The sequence below is a fragment of the Carassius gibelio genome, chromosome A20 (genome assembly GCF_023724105.1).
Source record: "Carassius gibelio isolate Cgi1373 ecotype wild population from Czech Republic chromosome A20, carGib1.2-hapl.c, whole genome shotgun sequence".
NCBI lineage: Eukaryota > Metazoa > Chordata > Actinopteri > Cypriniformes > Cyprinidae > Carassius > Carassius gibelio.
The window spans coordinates 15,216,168-15,233,174 of record NC_068390.1 but is presented as its reverse complement, the minus strand read 5'-3'; the positions used below and the strand labels follow the sequence as shown (position 1 = coordinate 15,233,174).

The following is a 17,007-nucleotide window of genomic DNA, read 5'->3' as shown; positions in this document are numbered from 1 at the left end:
ACATATAGCCTGCTTGTTCAAAAGCTTTTCAGTTCTGTTTATTTACAGTCAAACATATATTTCTACACACCATAAGAAGAAAGCTAACATTTTATGTATAGACTCATCTGTTTTACAGAGCCCACAGAGAATGATAGCGCCAACAGAAACCGCAGATGTGATGAATGTGCTATGACTTGATTTTGATTTGGCTCGTACTTTGTCTGCTCCAGGAAAAATTACAACACATCGTTGTGAGCAATTTGCACACTTAACTAAATCGTGCCACTATAATGGCAACATTTGGTAAGCAAGCGTGTGTAATTGAGCTGAAACAGTTCATGAAGGGCTCATTTGAGTGCATATGCATGTGTGTGCAGTGTGTACTGTCATGCCTTGGCTAATGAGAACAATAAATCAGAAAGAGAAAATAAATACGGTAAATATGTATGGAACACAGAAGAAAGAGTTAAGAGAGGAATAGTATTGCAAACAGAGAGTACGAGAGAATAATAAAGAAGTTAGATTTATGGTGGCACAGCTCTTGGATGTCAGAAGTGATCCCGCTGGAGCTGGCAGCAGCTCTCCGGTCATATTTCACTGTTGCCGGGGGTCATTAGTCCACCCCCTGAAGGGAGGGGCAGAGGCTGTAAAGCCTGGTGCAAATTTCTCGGATAACCCCGGAGGAAAAGGCCTGCTTTGATTTATCACTGACCCAGTCATGGCCCAGTCTGAGGTGGGATTGTCCTGAACTTGGAATAACAGTGCATGTGATTCACAATAATTACAAGCATATACATGATTTCATACTTTTATATATACATACTCAAAGTGCCAGACAAAGTTATATTGGCTATTTTTTTTTCTGCCACATCTGAAGCACCAGCTGTGTATTAAATATGAAAAATGTTTGAAATTATAGAGTTTACAATTTTTATATAAATTTAGAACCACTTTATTTATTTTAATATATATATATATATATATATATATATATATATATATATATATATATATATATATATACGTTTTCACAGCCTTATGCATCATCATTCTTTATGCAAAAGGAGAATATATTGGCGTTATAGTTGAAATGCTAGAGTTATGTTATTTTGGCTTTTATTTTTTCACTTGAGTGAGTTTGTGATCAGCAATTTGCCTCTCTGCACACATTAAAGAGCACACGATTCTGCCACGTCTGAGGCGACAGCTGTGTCACGGGCAATAAAAAAGTGAGGAGGGTTTGAATGAGAGAAACAGAAAGAAGAAAGAGAGAGAGAAGAGACGTGACAAATGCTTTTTCCTCAAAACATGAGAGCCAGTCCTGACAGACAGAATAATGGATTCAGGGATCCTTTGCAGCATGAAGGCATCTGTTTTCCAAGGCAGTGACAATCTACCACGACCATCTGAATCTTCAAAACTGTGAATTCATGATGTAATGTTGGACACAGAATGAGGGCTAGTGTGAGTCGGCTGGTTTCATTTTAGGAAACACTAATTTGATAATTAAAGTATAAGTGCATGTTGATTCTTGGCTTGTTTCTAGCCATATACCCGTATTTTTTGGACTATAAGTCGCACCTGAGTATAAGTTGCATCAGTCCAAAAATACATCATGATGAGGAAAAAACATATATAAGCGACTTATTTATCAAAATTAATTTGACATGAACAGAGAGAAATGAACCAAGATAAAACATTACCGTCTACAGCCGCGAGAGGGCGCTCCATGTTTTCAGTGTAGACTACAGGAGCAATGAGCCCTCTGGCGGCTGTAGACGGTAATGTTTTATCTTGGTTCATTTCTCTCGGTTCATGTCAAATCAATTTTGATAAATAAGTCGCACCTGACTATAAGTCGCAGGACCAGCCAAACTATGAAAAAAAGTGCGACTTATAGTCCGGAAAATACGGTAGTTAAAGCTCTCAATTAATAATAACAAGGCTTCTGAAGAACACACAAAAAAACCTTTCTGACCCCAAACTAAAAGATGTAATTTATTTAGACCAAACAACAATACAGATTTATATATATATGTTTATATATTTATATATATATTAAAATTGTAAATTAAATTATATATATAATATATTATATTATATATATAAATGATGTACACAATCAAATTTGAGGCATTTTGCAGGGTATTACAATAAAACATGTTTAAATTATCCATGTTTTCTATGTTTCTGTTTTCAGTTTTAAAAACCAATAACGGTGTGGTAGCTCATAACAACAGCACTCTCTGTACTTGACATTAATGTACACAATTTAAGGATAAATTATAGATTTCATTAATTCATAGAAGATAAATATGAAAACATTATATAAAGAGCTGACACCTAGCACAAACACTGAGTTTCTTTGAAGCAAAGCGTGTGACAATGCTCCCTGATTCCCCCACATAAACACACTTTGCACCAAATGTTCTCTGCAGTTCATCATCTAACACATCCTGCTTTTTTCTTTCCCTCTCTAACCCACTCAAATACTGTACATCTATCAATACACGCTTTACAGCTCACGCCATTGATAATCTCGTGTTCCTGTCTTAGCAGGACTTCAACGGGATATTGAATGTCTGTTTCCACACCAGAGACGTTTAATGGCGCAGAGGTTAATGAAAGAGCAGTATTAATCTGCCTTAAGGTGGGGGAGGTTTTTAACTCAACCTAACCTACTTTAAGAAGCCCACTGAGAGAGTGTACAAATAAACCAGATCTGTGTTTCAACTCCCATGGAGGGAAAGACTCTGCAAAATTATACCTTCGGGCAAAACACTTGTCAGATTAGGCACAAAGCCATCGATGAAATTAGTGAGGTCAGATATGGGGCAAAAACGATTCGTTCATGTGTGTGCATGGCAAATAGAGTGTGAATATGTATGTATTGCAAATATACATAGAAGATCTTCCTCACTGACTCACATTTTGCCTTTTGGGAACTGAATTCAGGAAGTCAATTAACTCAACCCCTGGGATTTGATAAATGGGTAAAAGATTTTAGAGGAAAGGAGGGTGAGACGGATAACAGCTTTCTCTTGCTCAATCCATTCTGCTGTCTTATTGCCTTCTTCCACTCACCCCATCCGTCATGAACATATTAAACATTCCCACAGCATCCACAGGCCTTGATTAAGAATCCTCCCGAACTCCACGACTCCTGACCATGAATATTGAATATTATATCAATCCAATGAATCACTCAAATCCTTATATCATGAGCCCAGGTTTCTTTGGCGATCGTAAATGTGTATCCTCATATCTGTAAGCAGTCATTTAGATGATAATTGCATTGCCTTTATTTAATTGAAAGCATTTCAGAAGCATTAACCGTACTAATTTGATTAATGATGCTCAGGCGTTTCTAAAATTGCAGTACAATATATAAGCCTTGCTTGAAATGAAAAGGCACTCAAAGAAAGCAAAATGCTGCCATGATAAAGATAATAAAAACATACTCTTCCATCCATCAGTGCATCCTTGTATGGTGTAATTTACTCTCCCACAGGATCAGGTAGATGTATTTACATATAACAGAGCTAAAGCTCAAAGAGGCGTAGGACAATGTGACAATGGATATAAAACAACACACAACCGAGTTTGTGCTAAACTAAGCATGAAACAGAGTGAGAAACCAAAAGCTTAATTGATATCACTGAAAAGTGTTTGCTGGTAGTTGAGGACAAAATGCTTACATTTATATTTTAGTCATCACCTGATGTTTTACTGCCACTACAAACTGTTTCTGCTGAATTAGGAACAAATTCAATAGTGTAATGATTGATGATGCTGTTCAGGTACAAAGACAAATTGTAATATATAATATTACTAAAATAACTTTTCTATCTGAATGTATTTTCAAATGTAATTTATTCATGTAATGGCAAAGCTGGATTTTCAGCACCATTACTCCAGTCTTCAGTGTCACATGATTCTTCAGAAATCCCTCTAAAACTGATTGGGTGCTTAAGAAACATTTATTAATATTATCAATGTTGTGCTGCTTAATAATTTTGTGGAAACTGATAAGTTATCATGGTTCTTTGATTTAAAGTTCAAAAGAACTGTTTTTGAAAAAGTATTTAATATGTCCTTGCTGAAAAAAAAAATATATTTTTTTTTTCCTGACCCCAAACCTTTGAACAGTGTATTTTATTCAGTGACAAACCTTTGTGGATGAACACTTATCTTGGTTGGAATACACATTAATGACTTTGTAAAGGCTAGCAACATATGACTCAAGATATCTGGCAAAGATACGACTAATACACACACCCACAACAGTCTGTGGTTGTCTGAGAATGTACTGGTGTTCTGTGATAAGGGGAAACCCCACACACTTCCAGCTAATTCCTGTGACAGCTGCACGGTCATTGCTGACTGACAGCTCGCTGGACCAGTCAGGTTACAGATAGGTGAAGATCTAGGTAGCTGAAAATAGATATTGGCAACTGATTACACCTCAGCTGTTTCCGTGTTTCAGCCGTAGTGTTTTACTGCCAAATACTCACACACAGGCACATTCTTTGTAAAAAAATAAAAAATAAATAATAATAATAATAATAAAACACCTTTTATTTCTCAGTACAAATACATACATATTCTGACATGTCAACAAACAGTAATGCTTGCAAATTATTTAACAATTTTCTGTACACTTTCAAGTATTACATTTTGCCAGAAACTAAAACAAAGAGGTCATTTAATACATCCCAGTTGACGTGCAACTGCATACATTTATAAATGCTCTTATAGTGACAGTCACCAATTAATGACAATTCTATCATCATGTACCCACTATCATGCGTTTCTAAACCTGTATGTCTTTCTTTCTGCAGAACATACAAATCATATTTTTTTCTATACAATAAAATGTTATTGTGGACCCCATTCATTTTCATTGGATGGATAAAAATGGTTTAATTATAAATTTTTCTGAATATCTTATTTTCGCTCTACAGATGATCACGCAGGTTTGGAATCACATGAGGGGGAGTAAACAATGACTGAATATTAATTTTAGGTGAAATATCATGCTAAAACCTCCAACAAGCACTTTATCTGCATAGTAACTCTCTAGACAATCTTCCTAAATAACAGTTTCCCCAAAGTCCTGAAATAATGCTTTAAGATTTTCCAGTAAGAAATCCTGAAAGAGGCGAAATCATTTAAGCACGTTATGTTAACGATGTGTAAAAAGTAGAAAAAGAGGTTCCGCAGAAATCAGAAGACTGGTATTTTCAGACAAGAAGTTTAGACGGATATGTTGTCTGAGGTAGACAGCTGGTTAGATCCCAATGCTCGTGTGTGCGAACACCTGATATTGGGCAGATAACTGACCTCTGACCCTAGATCTAGATCTAGATCCTTAAAAAGCCGTTTCCATGGCTTCAGCTGTTGTGAATACAGCATGAGCAGCATTTTCACATACAGTCTGTCATCAGCTAGGAGGACACACATGTACATCTCTGTCTGAGACTTCTTACTTCTCTCCTGCTAACACTCGGCTACGCTTTGGTTAAATAATATTATCCACAACACATTTATATGCACATAATTTACAGAGTAGTGCTTCGGTGACTTGGGATATGGAAGTAGAACTAAAATCAACCGTGGACTTTAAACTGCCCATGCTTGAGTGCCCCATTTCTCTTTTTACCCCCCCCCCCCCCTCTCTCTCTCAATCCCCCCTTCCTCCACATGCACCTCCTCAGCCTGTCAGAGTGCATCATGGGAATACTTCAGCCTGCCAGCAGATTGTCCAAGGCTGCCAACGGCACGGATGAATAACTTCTATTCATCATTATCTGAGAGAGAGCGAGAGAGAGGGGCAGAAGGGAAAGAAACACAGGAACTGTTAAAGGATAATCAACTCACTTACGAGACCGAGATCTGAAGAAAACTTCCAGGCTATATTCCTGATGTCAGAGGTGACCTTAAACATTAAAGTCCATTATCAGGGGTTAGCCTTGAACACACAGTGTAAATGCCAGAAATACCCTCACATCCATCAGAGGCTGCTCCACACACAAGCAGACACATGTAGGGGTATACGTGTATATAATCCAAATGATGTGACCTGACCTAAATGCCCTGGAACTGCTCAGAGATTTGCACAGAATGTCTTGTGCACCTTCTGCAGGCACTGCTTATTTAAACACTTCATCTATATTTCACTCTTACCATGTCTGTTTGGATTAGTGAATGAACTGCACACATTAAGACATTGTTGTGTCATGTGTGTTGTGTTCTTCTTCTTATCACCATCTTTATTATTATTGCTAATAAAAATAAAGATAATGATAATAACAATAATAAAAGTACGATAGTTTTAGACGCACCTGTATACTGTGAAAAAATAACTGGGGGAGATGCACTCACAAATATAAAACAAATGTTTTATGTAATCATGTAAATTATGAATGTGTGTTTTCAGGGCATTCTCTAAAGTGCTCGATTCACTGCACTGAATGACCCAATTGCTCTCTTCTACACCCATTCATGTTATACTGCTCTATTTCTGCAAAGATCTGACTGAATGAACTAGTACGACTATGTGAAGAACATGGGATTTAATGGTGTATGAATGGATCAGAGAGTGAGAATGTGTGTGCAAACACTTTACCTTCCTGGTAAGCTCCATCTGCCATCACCAAATGGAGGATTTTAGGATACAAGTGCTGGTGCTCAGTTCCAAAAATGCTTTGCACCATGCTGGAGCCCACAGCAAAGTTCTCATCTTCATCCTATTGAATCCTTCATCATCATACCCTAAATAGCAAATCAAATAATGAATTACTGATGAAGTCAAGCAAACCAATGAAAAGTCCAGTGCAAGATGCAACAACATTCTAAAAGGGATAATTTACCTAGAGATAAAAAAAATATATATACCGGTATATATTTCATCATTTACTCATGTTTTCACAAACTTGTATGACTTTATTCTTTTGAAGCAAACAAAATAAGATATTTTGAAGAACACTGGGGACAAACAATATTGGACCCTATTCAATTTAAATTTAATAGTATAGACAAAAACTAATTCAGACATTTTACAAAATATCTTCTTTTGTGCTCCACAGAAAGTCATTCAGGTTTGCATAAAAGTGAAGATATTTAAAGAGTCTCCACCCATAGTTCACCCAAAAATTAAAATGATGTCATCATTTATTGTTCCAAACCTGTATGACCGACTTTCATTGGTATTACACAAAATATAATAAATGATGAAGGAATTTCATTTTCGGGTGAACTATTCCTTTAAGTTATGAATTATAAAGTCATTTTCATTACAGGGTTTCTTGGGGGTAAGGTTTTTTTTTTTTTTTTTCAACCAGCAGCAAAAACAAAAATACAGCAAATCACAGCAGTTTATTGCACTCCCAGTGTGACAAACTATATAAAAGCCTCCTAAGGCAGCACATTTAACATTCTTAAAGGTTACGGATAACATCTGTATCTAATTCCCAGAATGAACCCGAAGGCCAAAAACAAAACTTAGTGTTTAAAAATGTATGAGTGAAGAACATGGCTGCATTGTTATTGGTGGTGTCTGACCACTAACAACCTTTTAGTTATGCAGTATTTTCGCAAAGCATTCACCTGGACACAAAACCACTTCATTTCACTGAATACATGGTGAGAGTTGACATTTAATGCAAAATCGAGGAACTCCGACCTTGATCTTGTTGTAGGCTAGAAAGAAGTTCTCAAAGCCCATGGCCTGCTCTAGATGGAACCGCAGCTCCTCCAGACGACTGAAGATGCTGTCCTGTTGCTCTAGGTCTTCATCTTCCTCTTCCTCACTGTCATCTGCATTCACATCCATGCACAGAGATAAAGCATGCACTACAATCTATCAAAGTTCACACAGTGAGAGAGTATTGTTGTGGAACATTGGCTGATACTATGCTGACCTATGTCAGTATTGAAAGTGTCATTTGCCAACGTCATTCCACACTGTAGTCATGCAAACCCAATCCATCGTCAGATTTAATTAGCCACAACAATATATTTAGCTCAATAAACACAGTACTTCATTTTCAGTGAGCTTAGCAACAGTTGAACATGCTTGTTGCATTAATGTTTTTGTTCAATAGAGATGTGTTTGCTAATGTAATTGTTCAGTTGTTTTAAATATAGTTAGTTGTGTATACACAATACACGAGATTAGCTGTCGTGTTTGTGAAAATGATTAGCTATTGGGTTGCATTTAACCTGTGCTTGCAGACACAGTTATTTGTTATGCTGTGTTGACAGATGCAGTTAGTAATTGTATTGTGTTTGTGTATGAAGTGAGCAGTGTTGTAATTCGCTGTTTTAGTGTATTTAGTTGGTCACGGTGCTGTTAGTGGTTGGGGTTAGCTGTTGTGCTGTGCTAACAGAAGAGGTTAGCCGTTTCACTGTGGTTACGGTTAGGTGTTGCATTATGTTAACGGTTGTGGCTAGCTGTTGCACTGTGTTGACAGGTACAGTAAGCTGTTTTGTTATGTTCACAGATGTATTTGCGGATAAAGTTAGCTGTGTTGTGCTGTTTGCTGTGCTGTGTTTGTGGATCTAGATAGCCACAATGCTGTATTCATGGATGCAGTTAGCAGCTGTTCTGTTCTGTGTTTGTGCATGCATTCAACCCTTGTGATCTGTTTGAGGATACGGTTAGCATCTGCAGTGGTTTATGGATACAGTCATGATTGCATTACCAGACTGCCACTCTTCATTGAGCTGGCCTTCACTGTGGTTCTGCTCTTCATCTTCCTCAACCTCCATTCTGTAGTAACTGACCCTCCAGGTTCTTCTTCACCATGCCTAACATGATCATCTTGCTCAGCCATTCCATTAAAACACTCTGTTCCTCTGGACTGTGTTTGTCATCACCAGCCCTAGCCAACCCATCTCGACCAGCTGCCTCTTCATCAGCTGGGCTGCTGTTGGATCCACCACCATCTTCCTCATCTTCATCATCATCATCATCATTACTGCGCTGCTCCCGGAGAAGCCTCTCCATAGATGCTCTGAGCTCCCTCAAATCATCATCCTCATACACACTGAAAGAGATACAGTGATAAGTCAGTGTGTGTGTGTGTGTGTGTGTGTGAGAGAGAGAGAGCATGTATACACGTGAGTTTTGTGTGTCTTACTCCTCAGATTCAGACTGCTCATCCGCTTTATCCTCCAAATCTTCAATCTCAAGGTTGCTGTCAGGAGCGACTGCACCTTCAGCTTCTGCAGCATCACTGAACACTTTACTGAGGTCTGGTAAAGAGCACGTCCTCAGCATCTGATAGAACACACATAAACAAGTGCTCACAAACATCAAAAAAGAAATTGAAAACAGACATATTCATGTTCTTCAGTAGCTGAATAACTCTATACACTAACACTCCAAATGCAAAGCTCCCTCCTCAGTTCTCTTAGACTATTTATTAAAAATAACCTGCAAAAAGGGCTCAACCTGTAATGGTGTTTGTGCTGTCTCAGCCACGAGCATGTAAACAACAAGTCACATTTAAAAAAAATAAATAACAATGTCATTAATATCTTGAGGTGCAGGAAGTTCAGCAAACATTGTGCTGTGGGGTTACACCTGTGTCTCTGCATAGACAGAAGGATCCTAATGTTAGAAACAAGCATTTTAAGTTTATTTTTGACAACAACCCTGATTATTTCAGTCTGGCCTACAGAGTTTGTGCAGCATATTTCGGTACGGATTGTTTTGTGAACCTGTCACAGTGTAATGCAGGCTGTGCAACTAGGTTGTCATTGAAGGATGAGGCAGGGCCAACTCTATTGCGCCCAACAGCAAACTTAAATAAGCATTGTTTTTCATTTCATCTCACATGTGAAAAGGGCATATGCATGTCTTAGAGGCACAGCAGCAAAAATCATCCCTTTTAATTTACGCAAAATGAAGTGCATAATGATTGTTTTAAAAAGATTTCCAAACACATAGTCCGGTCTTAAACTTGCAACACTGGTTTAACCAATGTTTTGGGCTGGTCAGGATGTTCAAACAGCAAAGTTCTGATACTGTCACATAGTTAGTATTAACACTTTTAAAAGCTGGATGTCACTGAAATAGCATCAGATTGATTCTTTCTTTCGTGTGATGTACTTCCAAACAGAAACTTGGAACTTGGTTCAGTTCAAGGATTGTTGTTTGAATGACGGAAGATTTACACAGTGCTCACACTCTCGCTCTTGTTCATTGTCGTTGTTAACAGTTCTGTCTAATACGAATAGAAGTCTGTCTAATAATCATATAGAACGGTTAGGGGGGGGGGTACAATGGTGTTTCAGGTATTCAGAGTTATTCACAGTGTTAAAGAGATGGATTCTCATGCTAAACATGGCCAAAGTTTAAAAAAAAAAATATTTAGAAGAATGACTGAGAATTTCTTTGCCGAAAATCTTACTTCCGGGTTGGTACAAGTTTCGGCTGATTTTTTTAGATTGTGGATCTAATGACGTAGATGAGAGCGGAAGTCCTTATATGAGTATTTCTCCCGGAAAAGTGTGGTCGCGCACACACATTGACCAGAGGAGAGCGAGACCGCACACATCAACGCGCTTCAAAATCGTTGCCAGCGCTGCATAGGATTTGTTCGAGAATGCCTCGAAATAAGTGCGTTTTTGGATGTGAGGGAAAGTTAACAGTGTTCAGCTTCCCAAAGAACCCAGTGTTACATGATCGTTTGCTATTAAAATGGAGCCGTCCCTGTGATAAAACCCCATTCATGTAGGTACAATTGCATCAGATTTCTGTCTTTTGTTGGAAATCAGCACATAAGTGAATATATGTTAATGGAAACAACACGAATCATCAGTATTACAGCTCCGCCAACGGCACGCCTACCGGAGCTCGGCTTTTTATGGAAAAAATCAGAACGCTGTATTTTTCTCTTATAAATATGATAAAACTAAAGACTTTTTGGATACATGAAGGATGCAGTACTACTCTATAGGTACTCAAGATTAACATGAGATTAGGTGAAACTGTGTACGTTATGTACCCTTTAAACTAAGGAATTAATGTATACAGAAAGTATTATAACGATCTTATTAGGCCTATTAGTAATAGAAATGCAAACATTATAATACTTTCTTGTTCGCCGTCAGAATTATGCAAATATGCTTGTATATAATTTAAACAAATCTTTGAATGACAAATGAACATTTAATTTCACAAACCTTGCAAACTCAGTCGAATCCAGCTGTGAGATCTTGTGAAGTGTGTATGTGTATCCAGCATGATCGCATGTTCTCTGTGTGACTGTTGGTTTGTGTGAATTAAATGCTTTAAACTCGTGATTACAAATTATGCTGCACTTTATGCATTTGCCCACTGTCATATTCATGTCATTTTCATTGTGTGCTATATGTAAAATGCGGGTTACCCTGGCTTTATTTTAAAAATATGATTCCCAATGCACACAAATTTCCCAGTACACCGAGTGCCCTGTGGTTACAGTGTTTACTTAACTTTTTTAATATTATAATTTTTTAAAATATTTATTTATTTGTGAAAAATATTGTCATCTAAAGTAAAAGTATGTTTCTTTTACACATTAATTTTTTTTTTATACATTGTCAAATGATTACAAATTTCTTAAATATTAATAATAATAATAATTAGAAACATTATATTGGCCCCCCTACTTTCCAAGATATTGGCATCGGCTGTTAAATAACATATCGGTTGACCACTACCTACAACTATTGTTGGTGTAAGCATTTTTACTAGACTACAAAAGTATAGAATATAGCTCTTTAATCAATATGAATTGGAACAAGAAATGTCTCTAAGCTGCAGTTCGAAGTTATTCGTTTACAGGAATAACACGACTTAGCTATTTAACACCCATGAGGGACTTAAAACTGTCTCCACAGAGCAGAGGAGGGCTTTAATAATGGCACAATCATCCATCTCCACCACAGCCGTCGGTTCAGAGATGCACTGTGTTCTCGCACTTGAGTGGAGAGTAGTGCTAAACTACTGATTAAACAGACTGACAGCCTGTGCTGAGAAAGACGGCATTTAGTGTGTGTGTGTGTGTGATCTGACTGTCCAGCTGTCCAGAGGGTTGGGTGCAAGCAAGCCAAAAGGCCAAATGTGCGTGCGTGTTTGCAAAAGTCTTGGCGTGGGTGTGAATGTTAATGTGCTTTTGTGAGGGCAAAGAAAAGTATCTGCGTATGTGCGCCTGTGGGGTGGGTGAAAAAGTACACAGGCCGGCGCAAAGTCCTTTGGTTTACTGGCATATCAAGGATGTGGAAGAATCGCATTAATAACGCTCCACTCAGGAGCTCAAAAACACACACACATTCTGCCTTCCAGCACTGCAATGGCCTGAGGCACATCCACAATCATACATATGCCTATCCTTGCATACACACACACCATTATGTGTGCACACATTTCAGTCTGTGGAAAACAAATCACCCCAAACAAAAACTTGACTTCGAGATGCAGTGCTACACATTATCGAAGGCTGCCTCCGTTTCTCCTGCTATAGTGCCCTAACTTTCTTCCTCATAGTCTTTCTCTTGTTCTTTTTAGTAATCTCTTTCTCTCTTGCCTTGTAGTATAAGAGATTCTGCTCTAATCAGTGTGATAAATGGCAGCAGTGGAGTCCTCCATTATTATGCTCTGTAATAGTCTCATATCTTTCCACTAAAGCCGGGCTCACGCGGTGCGATTTTTAAAAGTCCTTTAGGATTGTACTTGTCAGACTGTACGAACATGATGATCATGTCACACTGTGGGATCTCAGTTGCCATTAATGTCAAACTGTACGACGGTCAAGACGCATTAAAAACAGCTGCACGCAAGAAAACTTGTCCGGAGTTCTACACGATCAACTCGCACACGTTCAGTGACTGCAAGCTGCATTGCATGGGCTGTAATGTTGGCTATCATTAAAAGTATATGAATGGTGGCAATAGTGGCGTTTTTAAGAAGAATAGTGAAAGCAGCACTACACACCCACATAGCAAAGGAAACGTATCAGATGAATTTGGCCGGAGTTTATGTGGTTCGAAGAAATCTGTAGCCTTAATTCCAATCATGGCTTGTCTTGAAAAATGAAGACAGTTTGACACTCGTCGTAGGAGAAGTCATACTGCAGGACTGTGCGTAAAACCTTCTGACACTGTCAAAATTTCGTCTGAGGTCAAATTTTTATCACAAATGGCCATCAATCGGCTGTCGGTGAACATGTCAAAAAGGTGATCAAAAACTACTGATTTTAGCCTAGGATTATAGAAATCTTTTATGATTTTCAAAATTTATGACCAAATCATGGCCAAAAATCACACTGTGTGAGCCGGGCTTTAGACAAATACATACACACACTCACCTGAATTTCTTCCCACTTTTGAAGAGTTGTTTTGTAAACTAAAATCGTAACTATTAAACAGAAACTAAAACAAAACTGATACATAGCTGAAACTAACTGCTGAAACAAAACTGATATATATAATATGAATATTAGTTGAAAACTTGATCAACAAATATAAGAAAAAACATTGAAGAAATGTGGTCTTGTCAACTGAAATAAGTCTGGGTTAAAGGGTTCATATGACGTTGCTAAAAATAACATTATTTTGTGTATTTGGTGGAATGCAATGTTTTTATGCGCTTTAAGGTTAAAAAAACACAACTATTTTCCACATAATGTACATAATTGTTGCTCTATGCCCCGCCTTTCTGAAAAATCTATTTTTTTTCAAAGCTCATCATTCTGAAAAGCGAGGTGTGCTCTGATTGGCCAGCTATCCAGTGCTTTGTGATTGGCAAAATCCTCAATCGTGCGATGAAAATGTTACGCCCCTTACCATACCCTGTCTCCCCCGGCACGACGAGTCAAACCCAATAAAACCCATCACAAACGAGGCATTTGTTGCATCCAGTGGGGACATAATTACTGATTATAATGACTTATACTGTGTTTTTACACATTTTGTTGTGTATGGTGCCACGTAAACATAAAACCATGTCTTCATTTGTGATGAAAAATGTATTAACAAATGTTTCAATAAAGAGATGGCACATCTTTGATTTTGATAAACACCAAAGTGAATAAGAATATGAAAGGCTGTTTGAAAACGTAAATATGACAAACAAGCAGGTGTCAGAAGTTGCACTTGCATGCTCTGCTTTGTTTAGAGAGGTAACCATGGTAAAGGCTGTATTTCTGCTGTTCCTAGCATATATGTGACCATGGGCCACAAAACAAAACCAGCCTTAAGTGTACATTTTTTGAAATTGAGATTTATACATCAGCTGGAAGCTGAATAAATAAGCTTTCCATTGATGTATGGTTTATCTGGTTTAACTGACAATATTTGGCAGAGATACAAATATTTGAAAATCTGGAATCAGAGGGTGCAAAGAAATCAAAATACTGAGAAAATCACCTTTGAAGTTGTCGAAAAAAATAAATTCTTAGCAAAGCATATTATTAATCAAAAATGAAGTATTGATATATTTACGGTAGGAAAAATATCTTCATGGAACAAGATCTTTACTTAATATCTTAATGATTTTTGGCATAAAAGAAAAATCAAGAATTTTGACCCATCCAATGTTTTTTTAAGACTGGTTTTGTGGTGCAGGGTCACATATACATATATATTTCCCCAGGGGGGAGTGCTGCCATAGAGTGCAAGTCTGTGGGAAACACTGATGTTCATTACTGTTGTTATACTGGCACAGCGTGTCCTCAAAACACTCGCAGCACGATGCAGAAACTGCCATTTCAACAATATATTTCCAAAATCCATCACTTACCCTTATCTTGCACACTTTCTTTTCTCTTTTTCCACTTCTCTGCACCAGTTTTATAGTGATGCCTCTTCATTTTCATACATTAACATACAGGACTGAAACTTTATCAAAGTTATTATTACCAAGCATTACTGTCTGAACCCTTATTAGGTTGGGCCTATACTATATGAAAATGTTTGATTCTTTATTGTTCAGTCACACTTTACATTAAGGCTCCATTTGTTAACATTAGTTAAACTGTCAATGAAAAATTTCTCCAAACATTCATTAAACTTAATTTCAATATTTAATAAAATGTTCACATCAAAAGTTGCTACTGTGTTATTTAATGAACTTGAGCTAACATTTAACTATTGAGTATTTTCAGCAAAGATTAATAACTTCTGTAGCAAATGTAACTATTATTAATAGTTAATTTTAGTGCATTAACTAAGGGTAATTAATGAGAAAGTATTGTAAAGTGTTACCTTTTGCACTTTAATCTTTAAAACTGAAATTATATATGTTATACTTCTTTGTGTATTGCTTTATTGTATTTAAATGTTAAGTTTCTTTTTGTTATAAGAAAAAAAGTTATTAAACCTATTATACTTTATTATGACAACACTTCTTTTAAACTAAATTTCAAAATCATGATAGTACTGTATACAGTAATAAAAGCATTAGCAATTAATCACACCATGAAAATTTGATACCGTCACATAGCCTACCTAGTCTGCAGATTTTGGGTATAAGTTGAGTATAAATTGTATAAACTGACAGAAAATCACAGTGTGTGATGGGCACAGCTTTTTTTTTTTTTTTTGCTCAAGACTATAATTCTATCCATTTAGTGGATATTAAACGTTTCATATTACAACACAAATTGTCTACATTTGTCATGCATTTGCTAGCAAGGAGGTCCAGTTTGTTGTGTTCAGAAAGCCTGGTAGTGTTTGACACTCAGATGTTTAGTGTATGATGCTGTTTTTTTTTTTCTTTCTTTTGTAACCATTTACAAAGTTGGCAAGTGTGTGTATGATGCCTAGAATTTTTTCAACCACTCCCGATTTTAAAAGTCATGTAGTGTGTTCCCGCCTTTAACATTTGATTATTTGGCCAGGGGTTAGCTCCACTGGTTTGCCGTCAAAGAGAGAGAAAAGAAATATAGACTAACACTCGGTACAATGGGGTAGAAGTGATGAAGCTCGCCTTTGGGTTGTTTGTGTCGAAGAGGCCAGTGGAGAGGCCAATGAGAAGTGTGTCATCACGCCGGTGGAGAGAGAGCGCAGTGGAGAGACAGACCGGGAACGTGAGGTGACGGAAGAGTCTTCCAGCGAGGACTGAGCAGAGCAGACAGGACGGCCAAAGCTACTGTACGTCTGTGAGCTGGACTACTGCTTTGCTTCACAAACAGAGACTCGTCAACTGAAAAAAAGACGACGTAACAAAAACTTCATTTGTTTTTGACAGGGAAGTTTCCTTCCAACTGGCATTCTTTAAACTTTTGAGGATTCACATCGTTAGAAAGTAAACAAAGTGTAAAGAGGAAGCCTGGAGCACTTTAATACGGTGCATAATGAGACACGCTTGTGTGAGAGGGAGATGAGGTGTCTTAGCACTGCACTTGAGACTACCTGCAGGTTCAGGCCGTTTCTCTTCTCTGCATGTTATCTGTGTGCAATCTGCTTGTAATACTCTGCCCTCTGCTGGCCTAATAAAATAAAAAAACAATGACTAAAGGGATCTTTCATTGCAAATATGAAAGTTATGTCATTATGTGCACTACTTTTAGATTTTTTTTTTTTAAAGACCTCAACATTTCAGCATCAAATGCATTAGACTGATCAAAAACTACAGTAAAGACATTTACAATTTTACAAAATAAATGCTGCTTGTTTGAACTTTGTATTTATTAAAGAATCCTGAAAAAATGTATAAAAATGTAATGTTTTCAACATTGCTAATAATAATTCTTGAGCACCAAATCAGCATATTACTATGATTTCTGAAAGATCTTGTGACACTGAGGACTGGAGTGATGGCTGCTAAACAATTCCATTTGACAAATAAATTAAGAAATTATATTTCAAAATATATTAAAATAATATTTCACAATATTACTATTTTACTCTATTTATTATATAAGAAAAAACACCCTTGTTGACCATAAAAGACTTCTTTGAAAAACACTAAAAAAGAAAAAAATGAATTCTTCCAACCCCAAACTTTTGAACAGTAGTGAACGTTCCAAACCT

The 17,007-nt window shown here is 37.1% G+C and overlaps 1 protein-coding gene across 2 annotated transcripts; it reads right to left on the bottom strand.

Annotated features, from left to right (window-relative positions):
- Positions 1–5,654: 5,654 nt before the first annotated feature.
- On the bottom strand, positions 5,655–16,473 carry LOC127938927 (serine/threonine-protein kinase Nek1-like). Of its 2 annotated transcripts, XM_052535853.1 has the most exons (5): positions 9,126–9,261; positions 8,688–9,032; positions 7,667–7,800; positions 6,611–6,756; positions 5,655–5,792 (listed from the first exon to the last, which is right to left on the bottom strand). In XM_052535853.1, the coding sequence occupies exons 2-4, from the start codon at positions 8,752–8,754 to the stop codon at positions 6,727–6,729; spliced, it is 231 nt and encodes a 76-aa protein (XP_052391813.1). In that variant the 5' UTR covers positions 8,755–9,032; positions 9,126–9,261; the 3' UTR covers positions 5,655–5,792; positions 6,611–6,726. The 2 variants fall into 2 exon arrangements, with proteins under 2 accessions (XP_052391813.1, XP_052391812.1); XM_052535852.1 differs by lacking the exons at positions 5,655–5,792; positions 6,611–6,756; positions 7,667–7,800 and adding an exon at positions 15,962–16,473 and having other exon boundaries at positions 8,503–9,032; positions 9,126–9,265.
- Between the last annotated feature and the right edge of the window lie 534 nt (positions 16,474–17,007).

Excerpts from the sequence above, each read along its gene's own strand:
- LOC127938927 (XM_052535852.1), bottom strand. The coding sequence starts at position 9,265 with ATGCTGAGGACGTGCTCTTTACCAGACCTCAGTAAAGTGTTCAGTGAT. Across the intron at positions 9,033-9,125 it reads GAGCAGTCTGAATCTGAGGA|TGTGTATGAGGATGATGATT; the intron begins GTAAGACACACA and ends TATCTCTTTCAG.